Source organism: Chenopodium album, chromosome 19 (assembly GCF_948465745.1).
Source record: "Chenopodium album chromosome 19, dcCheAlbu1.1, whole genome shotgun sequence".
Lineage (NCBI taxonomy): Eukaryota > Viridiplantae > Streptophyta > Magnoliopsida > Caryophyllales > Amaranthaceae > Chenopodium > Chenopodium album.
In genome coordinates, this window is record NC_137852.1 from 35,909,142 (window position 1) to 35,923,139 (window position 13,998).

The 13,998-nt window shown below is 38.9% G+C and overlaps 2 protein-coding genes and 1 non-coding gene across 3 annotated transcripts in view; 1 reads left to right on the forward strand and 2 right to left on the reverse strand.

Annotated features, from left to right (window-relative positions):
• The window catches only part of LOC145595299 (uncharacterized), a 63,434-nt gene extending 50,572 nt beyond the window's left edge, over window positions 1-12,862 (reverse strand). Inside the window, exon 1 of the mRNA XM_081651688.1 lies at window positions 12,852-12,862. The gene's annotated coding sequence lies outside the window, so the exon portion shown is untranslated. The remainder of the gene's footprint in view (window positions 1-12,851) is intronic.
• On the reverse strand, window positions 6,815-6,921 carry LOC145596251 (small nucleolar RNA R71). Its single transcript, XR_014103112.1, has one exon. It is a non-coding gene; the product is annotated as a small nucleolar RNA R71 (small nucleolar RNA).
• On the forward strand, window positions 7,721-8,992 carry LOC145594288 (uncharacterized). Its single transcript, XM_081650622.1, has one exon. The coding sequence runs from the start codon at window positions 7,721-7,723 to the stop codon at window positions 8,990-8,992; it is 1,272 nt and encodes a 423-aa protein (XP_081506748.1).
• Window positions 12,863-13,998: the final 1,136 nt, after the last annotated feature.

The following is a 13,998-nucleotide window of genomic DNA, read 5'->3' on the forward strand; positions in this document are numbered from 1 at the left end:
AAAATTTCAATCATTTACATCATTTTTGTGGAGGGTACCGACTTTCTCCCGAAAAAGAAAGGCGTGAAAAAAAGAATCAAAGTGTTTAATGGCGCATGTCGAATGAGCTTAGGCAAATATATGCGTTTGATACTATCCCTCAAGGTACAAGGAGTAATTCATCTTAAACTATCTTAGTTGACTCGATTATGAAAGTATTTAGGTAACTTAGGCGCGGAGGCTAAGTACTTCATATTTTGTGACGCAATGATGATGATTATGATAATGAGTAATGTTGATATGACAAAGTATGCTTCAACGTTCGGTTAAGATTTCATGACAAAGGGTTCCTAAGGGAAGTACTATTTGGTCATGTATCTGTGATGTGTGTGAAAGTGACACTAAAGTTAGGCTGCAAAGGCTAACGGTGTGGAAAAGTATTGAGAAGAGTCAAGGGATGTGACTCTTAGGCAAGGTAAGCTAATGATGTAGGGATCAAGCCCCCAAGTCTAGCTCTAAGTAAATAGGGATGAGCATAGAAGATCCCTTGACATGATCATGGTGTAAGTGTGTGAATGTGAATATGAATGCATTTTTGTTACGGCCGCACCTCAATGTGAGGTTGCCTACGTATCCGTTAGGAATCAGGCCAAACATAGCTCTAGCCGAACCTCGCACAAGTGTGTGTATACCTCAAAAAGGTCTTTTTAAGGGTTGTAACGTGGTTAGGCTTAAAGGTTGAAGAAGAAGGGGATAAAGGCTCAAGACCCTAAATAAGCCCCCAAGGTGTGCAACCATGCTTTTGAATCCTTTGTATTTTTATGCTTGAGGCTTTGAACTCTTTTTTTTTAGCTCTCTCTTTTGCTTATCTTTTGCTTACTCTATTTTTTTTTTTTTTTTTTTTTTGCTTTTGCATTTTTATTTTGATAAGTGTGGGCAATCCCGATCATGCGGTCTATCACTCACTTGGCATTCATGTTTCTCAGGCACGGTACCGAGCACTCGACAAGAGACGCAATCTGAGACGTGTTCTTATCAAAGACATTTTCATATCAAAGACATTGGAACACTTGCCCTTTTGTACACTTTTATTATTTTTTTTTTTGCTTATTTTTCATTTGAGATCACTCAAGCTTTTGTATTTTGAAAATTGCATAAGTTGCACACCATCCCATCCCAAGGTTAAGTAAATGAGGGTTGAAGAAAGAAAGGTATATCGTTAGACGAAGCTCAAAGTGCTTTATCAAAAAAGGATTGTATATTTGAAATTTAAAAAGTAAAAGTGATATGATATGGCTACAAGAGGTGCCTCAAATCATTGGTATACCTCGTGCTTAATTCGGCATGGTTTTTTTTTTTTTTTTTTTTTTTTTTTGACAATGCAATGCAATGATCATAGTCGAGGGAAGAAATGCTCATTTTATTAAAGGGGAAAAAAATAAAAAACCTATGAAATAAATCTAAGGAAGACGAAGGGTGCCTATGCTAGACTTATGGGGGAAAGGTTTGAAAAAAGAAGAAGAAAGCATGAAATCTTGGTGAGAAGCTTGCCTTTTGTTTTGTCTCATCATTACTCTTTTTTTTTTGTCAATCACATGACTCAAACTCGATTCAACATGCATAGATGGGAAGAGATCATGAAAGAATGAAGGGAATGATATGTGTGGTGAAGTATGTGGAGAAAGGGAAGAAGATGTAGATGGAGAGATATGGAAGAAATAGGAATAGAATGGACCCCCGACTCAAATGACGGAAAAATCGACTCATGCATGAACCTAAGACATGGTCATGGTGACATATACACGAAGTGCGTGCTAAGACTAGTGAGTGTAGGTGACATGTTAAGACTTGTGTCATGACCATGTGGCTAGACTATGTGACTAGACTCAAGCAAAGACTAAGTTAAGACCTCACGTATATGCATTAACCTGGACATACTATGGTATTTTAGTCATAACTTTTGATCTGTGACTCTGATTGGAATGAAACCAACACCAAATTAAAGATAAAACTCGGGGCTACAGATACATAGGGTATACGACTCGTAGTCCTTCCTATAACTCCGGCTATAACCAAAACAAGTTGACGCTTGTGCAGTATACGGGAATAAAAAATCCGTGTTGACTAAAAGGAACTATGACTCGATTTAAGGCTTATTCTTTAGTTCAAATTAATTAATTAATTAATTAAACAAAGTCTTTTAGTCATTGGTTAGTTTATTAAGACTTATTTACAAACACAAGTCAAACCAAACGGTTGGTTTAGTCACATATAAGCTATGCACAAGCAAATAATGCACAAGTAGTCAAGTAGTCACAATATGATGCAAAGAGTTTGCAACCTAACCATGGCTCTTGTTCTCTGAAGTTCGAGGATATAGGTTAGTCAAAGAGGGTATATGGTTATGAGTCCAGATGCACCGCGCGGATGTTTTACCTTTGGAAGGGTTGGCGCGTATGGATGGGACCCCGCAAGTTAAAAAAAAAACTTGCTTCCACGGTTTGGTGGATTCACAAACTCGGATGTACCCGTCGTTTCCAGGAGCGTTCGATTGGGTAGATGGAGCGTGAACCCCCGTAGGGTTATGGCCATATGTAGAGCACATATGAGTTTCAGAAAAGAGAGAAAAACTCAATCAGGAAGTAGAATCGAGCCAACAGTACTAGAAATGGTCAAAACAAGAAGGCAGAGTTCTAGCTTGGTATTGGAAGAATTTGGCGCCAGACTACAGGGACTGTCGCCGTAGAAGCACCCTTGTCGCCAAGCGACAGAAGTGTCGCCAGGCAACAGAAGCACTTTACAGGCGATAAGCCCTGTTTTCTAGACGCTAGTTCCTACATGCCTTGGCAGGTATTTGTGTTCTTAGAATTTTCCAGATTTCGCAGTATAATTTCAATTTTAGTTGTAAAAGATATTTCTCAAATTTCCTACGTGTAAAAATCCTATGTTTTTGACTCATTTCGGATGGTCTATCCAATGAGGACCTTTTTTTTTTATGCATATGACAATAATGTTATCAAAATTACGCACATGAAAACTTAGAACTTTTCGAGTCTCATCCGCTCATTCTAAATGATTGCCAAAATAAATTTCAGGAATTAAAATAGAAATCCTCCCCAGTGGAGTCGCCAAAAACTGTAAGGAATATTTCAAGCATTATAACCTCAAGCTTGAACCCCACTGTGATCATACACTTAAGTATGGTGGCGTCCAAAGGGAAAGAAAAGAGAGCAAAAGAGTCGCCAACAAGTTTTAGGAACTTTGTAAACCGTTCACGAGGGTGAAGGTTACACCCCTTAACAATGCATGAGATCGTCAACTCCATAAGGTCTTGAACCTAATAGGGTTCGGGGATGAGGGTACGAATCCAATCTACAAAAGAAGGGACCCGCCCTATAAAATAGGCCTCTACTTTATTCTACTCGTATTCATGTGCGCTTTTTGACTAATATGCAAACATTATATTAACCCTAAACCTGTTTAGTCTATGTTGGTTGAATATTAATGCACAAACAAATCTATAATTGGCGATCACTTGAATTAAAATCATATTAGCCTAAACCAAATTATTAATTATCTTATTAAGCATGATTTCAAGTACAAATTCCCTTTAAACATGCATAAAAGGTGTGATCAAGCAATAACAATAAATATACATCAGGCAACATAATTATATCAATTAATAATAATAACCATGTTAATAAAGCTTAAATATAATAGCAAGATCCTAGGCATGATACTAACAAGATTAATAACAAATCCTAGCATGTCACTAAACAATAAAGATTAAAGCTTTAAACCTAACATGCTACTAACATGCTATTGGAGAAAATAAAGGCACCCTAAACATAATTCTAGAAAGCATTACATAATATCCTAACATGATACTAGGAGTTAAACAATAATAAACATGCTTTCTACAAAAATAGAGCAATAAGATTACGTACTTTGATGCCTCGTACCTCTTTCTAATAACAAAATACACGCGTTAGTAAACTTCAATGGAAATAATAAAGAATTAAATTAAAGAAATAAGGTAAATAAGGTTTAAACTGGATTTGGGACCAACCCCTCAGAAAATTATAAACCTTGCACGTCTAGGGCGAAGGCAACTTCGAACTTGGATAGATGTTTCTAAGTCTTGTGTATGCGGTATTGTGTTTAAAAGGGGTTGGTTTAGAAAGAGAGAGAAGAATATCAAGTAAGCCTTGATGAGAGTTGATGATTGAAAACAGAGATCGAGGATCTAATTATAAGAAAAATAGTCCAGAAAATCATGGAATTTGATAAGGAATAAAACTACACGTTATCGCCAGAAATTCACTCTGTCGCGCGGCGACAACCTGTATTCACGCTGTAGGCGTCGTTTAAAGTGCGCCTACGTTAAAAGCATGTGGTGAATATGCTTGGCACTCATAGGAAGTGGGAATTGACATTACGATTAGGGACAAGGAAAGTAGGGAGCCGCCAACAAGTTTTTAAGGAACTTGTAAACCGTTCACGGATCATAAAAGGCAACCACGAATAAAGGGACAACGATAGGCAACAACGATTGACCCATGAAGGTTACATGATAACTTGTTATTTGATATGATTTTAGGGTGATTTTGAGCCTTGTTTACTCGATATATTGGCATTTTGGTTCACTTCTATCCTATTTTCGTTCACTTTTTGTGTATCCCTTGCTTCACTGGTTGTTAGTGTTTTTGTTGAGATTTTAGGTCCAAAAACGATCATTTGAGGCATATGGATGATAAACCAAGGTTAGAAGCCGTGACGATGGAGCAAAACCGAAGAAAATGTGAAGAGAAGGGCCGAGAAGACCCTGCACGGCCATGCCATGTCCTGCACGGCCGTGCAGGAGTGTCCCAGCCAAACCAAGATACTTCCCGATTTGGCACGGACGTGCAAGGCTTCAGCACGTCCGTGCAGCTCAGCCAGCACGTCCGTGCCATAAGCTGCACGCCCGTGCAGTTAGCCTGGCCCAAGTTTGAGCTACTGCCCAAATCTGCACGGTCGTGCTTAGGGTGGCACGTCTGTGCCACTTAGGCTGCACGTCCGTGCCACCTCTGGCACGTCCGTGCGCACCTGCAGAAATTCCCGACTCTTGCTTTCTCCGTCCTTTTTATTTGAGGGTCATATAAATACCCCCTTTGGCTCAATTGTACGGCATCCAAGTTTTTAGTGCTTCCTCTTAGTTTGTAATTGTAGAAAACACAAATACTCTCAAATCATTAGTTAGATTTTAATTATTAGCTTGGAATTTTCAATCTTAATCATTGTAGAAGACAAGCTCCACCATTGTTATTCAAGTTCAAGCTTCTAGTAATATTTTTTTCTTACCCTTTTCCCCTATTTCTTCTTGCTTTGTTGTTAATTATTTGCTTGATTCTTGCATATTTAGATTGTTAATTAGCTTAATTCTTAGTTTAATTATGCTCATGAGTTGTTTGAAATCCTTAATTGCTTTAATCTCCATGGATTGTGAGTAGTCTAATTTTCTAGGGTTTGGGTAAAACCCTCAATGTAGTCTCTAATTACTTGTTGCATGTGCTAATTTGGTACTTGTTGGGTGTTAATTAGCTGAGCTTAAGTGGTTTAATTGCTTAGTTCTTGTATATGGCCATTGCTAGAACTATTATCCAAGCTTTCTCAACGAAGGATCGAGAGATGAACTTGAGTTAGCTCCCTTATGCTTGATTGACTTGAAATGCCATGAGAATAGGAATTTCTAGTCAAGGGAATGTTTATGTCATCGTGATTATGCTTTAACACTTGTTTTATACTTTGTAACCACGAGAGTAGGTTGTATTCATGATTCAAGTAATCCCTCTAGCTTGAGAGAGTAGTTGGGTGCTATAGATGATTTCCCCTATTATACTCCTTATTTTACCTTGTTTAAGCATGCTAATCGTGATTTGTGATGGAGTTGAGTGGTATAACCCGAGCCCTAGAATCCTCTAAATATTGTTAATTTCCCCTAGCTTTAGTTAACTGGAACTAGTACTTGTTACACCAAACCAAACCAACTTTGACTTCACTTAGCTTATTTATGCGGTAGTATTTCGGTGGTTGATTCAACGCCTCTCTTGGGTTCGACCCTTTCTTACCCTTGTTATTAGCTAGTGAGACCAAGATAGGACTTATTCTTTGGTAGGCTCAACGACGGCCTATCAAATTTTTTGCGCCGTTGTCGGGGAGGCAAAGTCACATTGAATGTATTATTGTTGAATGAGTCTAAGTGTGTGAATTTTTGTATCATAATTTTTCTTATTTATTTTTGTATATTTGTGTTTTCACCTTGTGATAGTCATTGCTAAAGTTTTTCTTAGCTTTGTTTGACTTTGCATGACACGGAAGAGTAAGCAATCACCGCTTATTCCCGTTGATCCGGAGCTAAATAGGACTTTGAGAAACGTCAGGAGACTTTTGCAAGGCACACCCGAGTTCTCCATTGTGTATTCGGAGTCGGATCCAGAAGAAATCTTTTCAACCAACGAAGAAGAGAACATGGGTGACGACAATCCTCCTCCACCATTGCTACGAGATTATGACCACCCCAATGCCTCAACTCATCCGTATGATACAAGGTGATCAATTTGGTGGGAGTTCTCATGAGTGTCCTTTTGCTCATTTAGACAACTTTCTCGAATTGTGCACCACCATCAAATAAAACAACATTACGGAAGAGTTCATCCGTATGCACATGTTTCAATTCTCCCTCCGTGATAAGGCAAAGCATTGGTTGAGAACGGTAGAAGAGGGATCATTGACAACATGGGATGAAGTCACTAGAGCTTTCCTTGGAAAGTATTGTCCACCCGAAAAGACCGCCGAGCTAAGGAGGAAAATCACCAATTTCAACCAAGAGATTGATGAGACTTTGAGTGAAGCTTGGGAGCGTTTCAAGGACTACACTAGAAAATGTCCACACCATGGTTTCACATCATGGATCATTGTTCAAAGCTTTTATGATGGTCTTACTCCTACTTCAAGAGCCAATCTTGATAACGGGGCCGGTGGTAGCCTTAAAAAGCTATCGGTAGGTGAAGCCTATAAAATGATTGAAGAAGTGGCTAAGCACTATGCATATGGGGGTGATAGAAGGCAACCTCAAGTAAAGAAGGCCGGAATCCACGATCTTAGTGCAATAGACCTTATTGCATCAAAGTTTGACATGGTAGCTCATAAGCTAGATCAAGCCACTCTTACATCTCCAAGCTCTTCCTCACAATAAGTCATGTCTTGTGAGACTTGTGGAGGAAACGATCATATGTCCTCTTATTGCAACTCAACTAACCAAGAGCAAGCGGCGGCAATTGGGCAAAGAAATGAGCCATACCCCCAATCCTACAATCAAGGTTGGAAACCTCAACAAGGTACGGGATGGAAGCAACAAAACCAAGGGCCCCCACAACATAGCTACAATCAAAGCTAAAACCAACCCCAAAACCACTACAACCAACCTCACTCTCAAAACCAACAAGCTCCATATCTACATCTCAACCAAGACCAACAAAGGCAACAATATAACCAACCCGCTCCCCCACCTCCTCAAAAGTCTAGTCTTGAAGCGGCACTTGAGACCTTCATTGCACAACAAGGAAGAAGCAATGCGGATATGCAAGCGAACATCCAACAACTTCAAGGACACAACAAGATAATTGAGAATCAATTGGCATAAATAGCACAACAAGTTGGGAGTTCATCCTCAAATCCTAGTGGTCACTTCCCAAGTTCAATGGTGGTGAACCCAAAGGAGCAAGCTAAGGCCATTACTTTGAGGTCGGGAAGAGGTTATGAGGGGCCGGTCATGAGTGAAGAGGAGCCTCAAAAGGGAGATGAGGGAGTGGTGGTGAGCAATGAGGACGATTTTGAAAATGAAATAGTTGATGTTGAGAAAAAGAAGCAACAAAAGAGTGACGAGGGAGTCATAAAAGAAAGTGAGGCAGATGAGGAAAGATTAGAAAATCCCCCAATGAGAGTATACAAGCCTCCAATTCCATTCCCTCATAGGATTGTAGAAAAGAAATTGAATGAGAAGTTTTCAAATTTTCTTGAAATCATGAGAGGACTTCAAGTGAACATCCCCTTTCTTCATGCCATGTCACAAATGCCTACTTATGCAAAGTTTTTGAAGGATCTTCTATCCAACAAGAGTAGGCTTGAAGAGAGTGCAACCATCTCCCTTCCTAAGGAGGTGAGTGCAATCATTCAAAACATGCTTCCTCAAAAGCTTGGTGACCCGGGAAGCTATGCGATACCGGTGAAGATTGGAGATATGGAAGCTATGGATGCTTTATGTGATCTTGGGGAAAGTGTAAGCTTGATGCCCTACTCAATTGCCAAGAGTTTGAAGGTTGGAGACTTGAAGCCAACAAGAATGTCCTTACAATTGGCCGACCGCACGGTTAGGCTACCTTTGGGAATTCTTGAAGATGTGCCGGTTCAAGTTGGAAGAGTGTTTGTGCCATGTGATTTTGTGGTAATAGAAATGGAAGAAGATACTACGGTGCCCCTAATCTTGGGAAGACCGTTTTTGAACACCGCGGGAGTGGTGATTGACATGAAGCAAGGAAGATTGACCTTGAATGTGGGAGATGAGAAAATATCATTTTCATTCCCACAAGCATTGAAAAATTCATTGTATGATGAAGTTCATAGAGTTGATACTTTGGAAAGGGACTTAGAGAAGTTCCAAGAGAATTTGTTTGAAGGAGATCCTTTACAAGCTATCCTAACGGGAGGCTTAGTTGAGGAAGATGAAGAAACAAGGGGGTATGATCTTTTGCTCAACCAACCTTTAGTCCACAACGAAATGAAAGTGGAAGTGCTTAATGTGGAGGTAAAAGAGGAGAGGACTACGCCTCCTCATAAGGTTGAACTTAAACCCCTTCCTCCTTTACTTAAATATGCTTTTCTTGATGATAGTGAGAGTTATCCCGTTATTGTCAATGCTAAGCTTGATGACACCTCTCTTGGGAAACTCCTAGATGTTTTAAGGGAGTTGTAGACACCCATTTTTGTCTCCCCAAAACCAAACCCAGTGATGAATACCTTTTGCGTCGAAACATAATCGAATAAGGTGAAAGTGTGAAAAGTCTTGTGTTGCGGTTAGTTTTTATTAAAATCCTTCTTTCTGTTTTCGAAAACCCACTCTATTTTATAAAAACGTCCAATCCAGTTTAGTTTGGTCCATGATAAGGGTCCAATAATGGTGTAGTTGGATGGGGCTTGAAAAGACCTTTCCAACGATATATTATAAGCCCAATTCCGATGAATAATGAGGAAGTTATGGCCAAAATACTAAACTGGGCCCAAACCGGATTTTACCTACGACCCAATGATCATGAGGAGGGTCCAAAGGTTTAATCCTAATCCTAAACTAATTAGGTTTGATTAGAATCTTCTATAAGATTCTAAAATATCTTAATTATCCTTTTTTGAAAAGATAAGATCATGGAATTTGATTTGAATATAAACTTTCCTTTTTTAAAACTTTCCTAATTCTATTCGGATTTAAACATGTCCAAAGATAGTCACATATTATTTTCGTGCCTCATATATTTTATTCAAATTTTATATGGTTGGATAGATCTTGAAATTATCTTTCCAATTATATATTATAATATTAATTCCGAGCTATAACGAAAAAGATATGAAAGAAATACGAAACTCTATCCAAAACTAACACCCTTTCACTATTTCGGCCGTATCTTTTTATCTACAAAAGATTTTAATCTTATTCTAATTGCATTAGAAAGTAGACTTCAAGAGCTTTCCAACGACATATTATATGACTTATTTGGAATTCTAGATCAAAATATATGATAAAAACAAAATCCGCAAAAAACTGTCTTGTCGCGAAACGACAAGCCTGTCGCCTCGCGACAAGATAAATTTCTGGCGACAGGTCTAGTTTTCTGGCGACAGCGTGGAGTTTTATTCCTTATCAAATTCTATGATTTTCCGGACTATTTTCTTATAAATAGGGTCCCGAACCTCTGTTTTTATTCATCAACTATCATCAACTTTCATTAATTCTCCCAATCAATTCTCATCAACTATCAATTCTCCCTATCATCTCTCATCAAGAATTACTTAATTCTTATTCTCTCTCTCTCTCTCTTTTTCTAAACCAACCTTTTACAAACAATATTCCGCATTCACGAGACTTAGAGTCACTTAACCAAGTTCGAAGTTGCCTTCGCCCTAGACGTGCAAGGTTTAATATTTTCTGAGGGTTTGGTCCCAAATCCAGTCTAAACTTTTTAGCTCTTTCTTTTAATTATTTGATTTAATTCTTTAATAATTCTTTATTATTTTCATTGAAGTTTACTAACTTGTGTATTTTGTTATTAGAAAGAGGTACGAAGCTTCAAAATAAGTAGATTAGCTTACTCTCTATTTCTTTCACAATGTAGAAAGCATGTTTATTATTGTTTATTATTCCTAGTATCATGTTAGGATGTTTAATTCCTAATATCATGTTAGGATGTTATTTTATGCTTTCTAATATCATGTTAGCATGTTAATACCATGTTAGGTTTAAAGCTTTGATCTTTAATGCTTAGTGACATGCTAGGATTTGTTATTAATCTTGTTAGTATCATGCCTAGGATCTTGCTATTATATTTAAGCTTTATTATGCCTTATCATGATTTTGACTATTATTATTGTTATTATTATTATGAATATGATGATTATTGTTATTATGCTTATTATTATGTTGCTTGATATTATATTTTATTGTTATTGCTTGATCACGCTTTTTATGCTTGTTTAAAGGGAATTTGTACTTGAAATCACGCTTAATAAGATAATTAATAATTTGGTTTAGGCTAATGTGATTTTAACTCAAGTGATCGCCAATAATAGTCTTATTTGTGCATTAATATTCAACCAACATAGATAAACAGGTTAGGTTCAATATAATGTTTGTATGTTATTCGAAAAGCGCACATGAATACGAGCAGAACAAAGTAGAGGCCTTTTTTATAGGGCGGGTCCTTTCTTTTGTAGATTGGATTCGTACCCTCATCCCCGAACCTTATTTGGTTCAAGACCTTATGGAGTTGATGGTTCTTTGGATCGTCTTTTGGGTTTACAAGTTCCTAAAACTTGTTGGCGACTCTTTTGCTCTCTTTTCTTTCCCTTTGGAACGCCGCCATACTTAAGTGTATGATCACAGTGGGGTTCAAGTTTGGGATCATAATGCTTGAAATATTCCCTACAGGAGTATAGATGTGTCATTGGTTATAAAATTGATGACATTAAGGGGATAAGTCCTAGTATATGCATGCATAAGATTTTACTTGATGATGATCATGCTTCCTCGATTGAGCACCAAAGAAGGCTCAATCCAAATATGAAGGAAGTTGTGAAAAAAGAAGTTTTAAAACTTCTTGAGGCGGGCATAATCTACCCTATCTCCGATAGTAAGTGGGTTAGCCCGGTTCAAGTTGTGCCTAAAAAGGGTGGCATGACCATCATCAAGAATGATAAGGGTGAGACCATTTCTACGAGGTCGGTCACCGGGTGGAGGTTGTGTATTGATTACCGGAAATTGAATAAGTCCACCCGGAAAGACCACTTCCCACTCCCCTTCATTGATCAAATTTTGGAAAGACTAGCATCACATAGTCACTATTTTTTCTTGGATGGATACTCGGGATTCTTCCAAATCCCAATCCAACCCGAGGATCAAGAGAAGACTACATTCACATGCCTTTTTGGCACCTTTGCTTATCGAAGGATGCCATTTGGGCTTTGTAATGCACCTTCCACATTTCAAAGGTGTATGATGTCTATTTTTTCCGACATGCTTGAATCATCAATTGAAGTATTTATGGATGACTTTTTTTGTTTTTGGTTCATCTTTTGACATATGCCTTTCGAATTTGATTAAAGTGTTGAAAAGAAGTCAAGAGGTGAACTTAATTTTGAATTGGGAGAAATGCCATTTCATGGTAGAGGAGGGAATTGTTCTTGGTCATGTGATTTCTAGTAGGGGCATTGAAGTTGATCGTGCCAAAATTGAGGTTATTGAGCGCCTCCCACCCCCCACAAATGTGAAGGGAATAAGGAGCTTTCTTGGACACGCGGGTTTTTACCGCCGGTTCATAAAGGATTTTTCAAAAATCGCAAAGCCGCTCACTCAATTGTTGGCAAAGGATGCCCCTTTTGTGTTTACTAATGAATGTTTGCTAGAATTTGATAGGTTGAAGGAGGCATTGATTTCGGCTCCTATTATTCAACCCCCTAATTGGGAGCTTCCTTTTGAGCTCATGTGTGATGCTTCGGATTATGCCATTGGGTCCGTTCTAGGACAAAGGAAGGATAAGAAGCTCCATGCTATCTACTACACTAGCAAAACACTAGATGATGTACAAAGGAATTACACTACCACAGAAAAAGAGTTTCTAGCTATTGTTCATGCAATCGAGAAGTTTAGATCTTACTTGTTGGGGTCTAAAGTCATAGTCTTCACCGACCATTCGGCCTTGAAGTACCTCTTGTCAAAAAAAGAACCGAAGCCAAGATTGATACGGTGGGTTTTGCTCTTACAAGACTATGATATTGAGATTAGAGACAAGAAGGGTGCCGAAAATGTTGTGGTCGATCATCTTTCACGGTTGCCTATCTTTGTAGGTGATCTTGATAACTTGCCAATTGACGATTCTTTCCCGAATGATCAACTATTCGCTATTCTCCAAGCTCCGGCACCATGGTTTGCGAACATTGCAAACTACTTGTCTTGCTCTATTCTTCCTCCCGACCTCTCTTATCAACAAAAAAGGAAGTTTCTTCATGATGTTCGTCAATACTTTTGGGACGACCCCTTGCTTTTCAAACAAGGTGTTGATGGACTTTTTAGAAGGTGTGTCCCGGATAATGAAATTGAAGATGTTATCACAATGTGTCACTCCTCACCTTGTGGAGGACATATGAGTGCTAACAAGACCTTGGCAAAAATATTGCAATGTGGTTTCTTTTGGCCAACAATGTTCAAAGATGTGTGGGGCGTGGTGAAAGCTTGTGACCGGTGTCAAAGAACCGGTAATATTTCAAAAAGGAATGAAATGCCTTTGAACAACATCCTTGAACTTGAAATTTTTGATGTATGGGGCATTGATTTCATAGGGCCTTTCCCGAGCTCTTTTGGGAACAAGTTCATTCTAGTGGCCGTTGATTACATGTCAAAGTGGGTGGAAGCGGTCGCATCTCCTACTAATGATGCTAAGGTTTTGGTCAAGCTCTTCAAAAGAGTAATTCTCCCAAGGTTAGGAGTGCCCCGGGCTGTGATTAGTGATGGAGGTTCACACTTTGCAAAGCGATCTTTTCAAGCTCTCCTCGAGAAATATGGTGTGAGGCACAAGGTGTCATTAGCTTACCACCCCCAAACAAGTGGTCAAGCTGAAATTTCAAACCGGGAGATAAAAATGATTCTTGAGAAAACGGTGGATAGGTCTAGGAAAGATTGGTCTACAAAGCTTGATGATGCTCTATGGGCCTACCGTACTGCGTTCAAAACTCCTATCGGCACCACACCATACAAGCTTGTTTATGGGAAGTCATGCCACTTGCCGGTAGAACTTGAGCATCGGACTCATTGGGCTATCAAAACATTGAATTTTGACCTTCAAAGCGCCGGTGAGAAGAGGTTGCTTGACCTCCACGCCTTGGAAGAATTAAGGTTGGATGCATATGAGAATGCAAGGATCTACAAAGAAAAGACCAAGGCTTGGCATGACAAGCATATTAGCAAAAGGGAGTTTAAGGAAGGTGACAAGGTCCTACTATTCAATTCCCGGTTGAAGTTGTTTCCGGATAAGCTCAAGTCAAGATGGAGTGGACCTTTCACCGTTAAGAAGGTATTTCCATATGGAGCGATAGAAATCTCAAATGACAATGGTGAACCGTTCAAAGTGAATGGCCAAAGGCTTAAGGCATACTTTGACGGTTTTGTGCATGAGGAAGCCAAGGTTGTTCACCTTGATGAGTTTGATGTTCCCTACT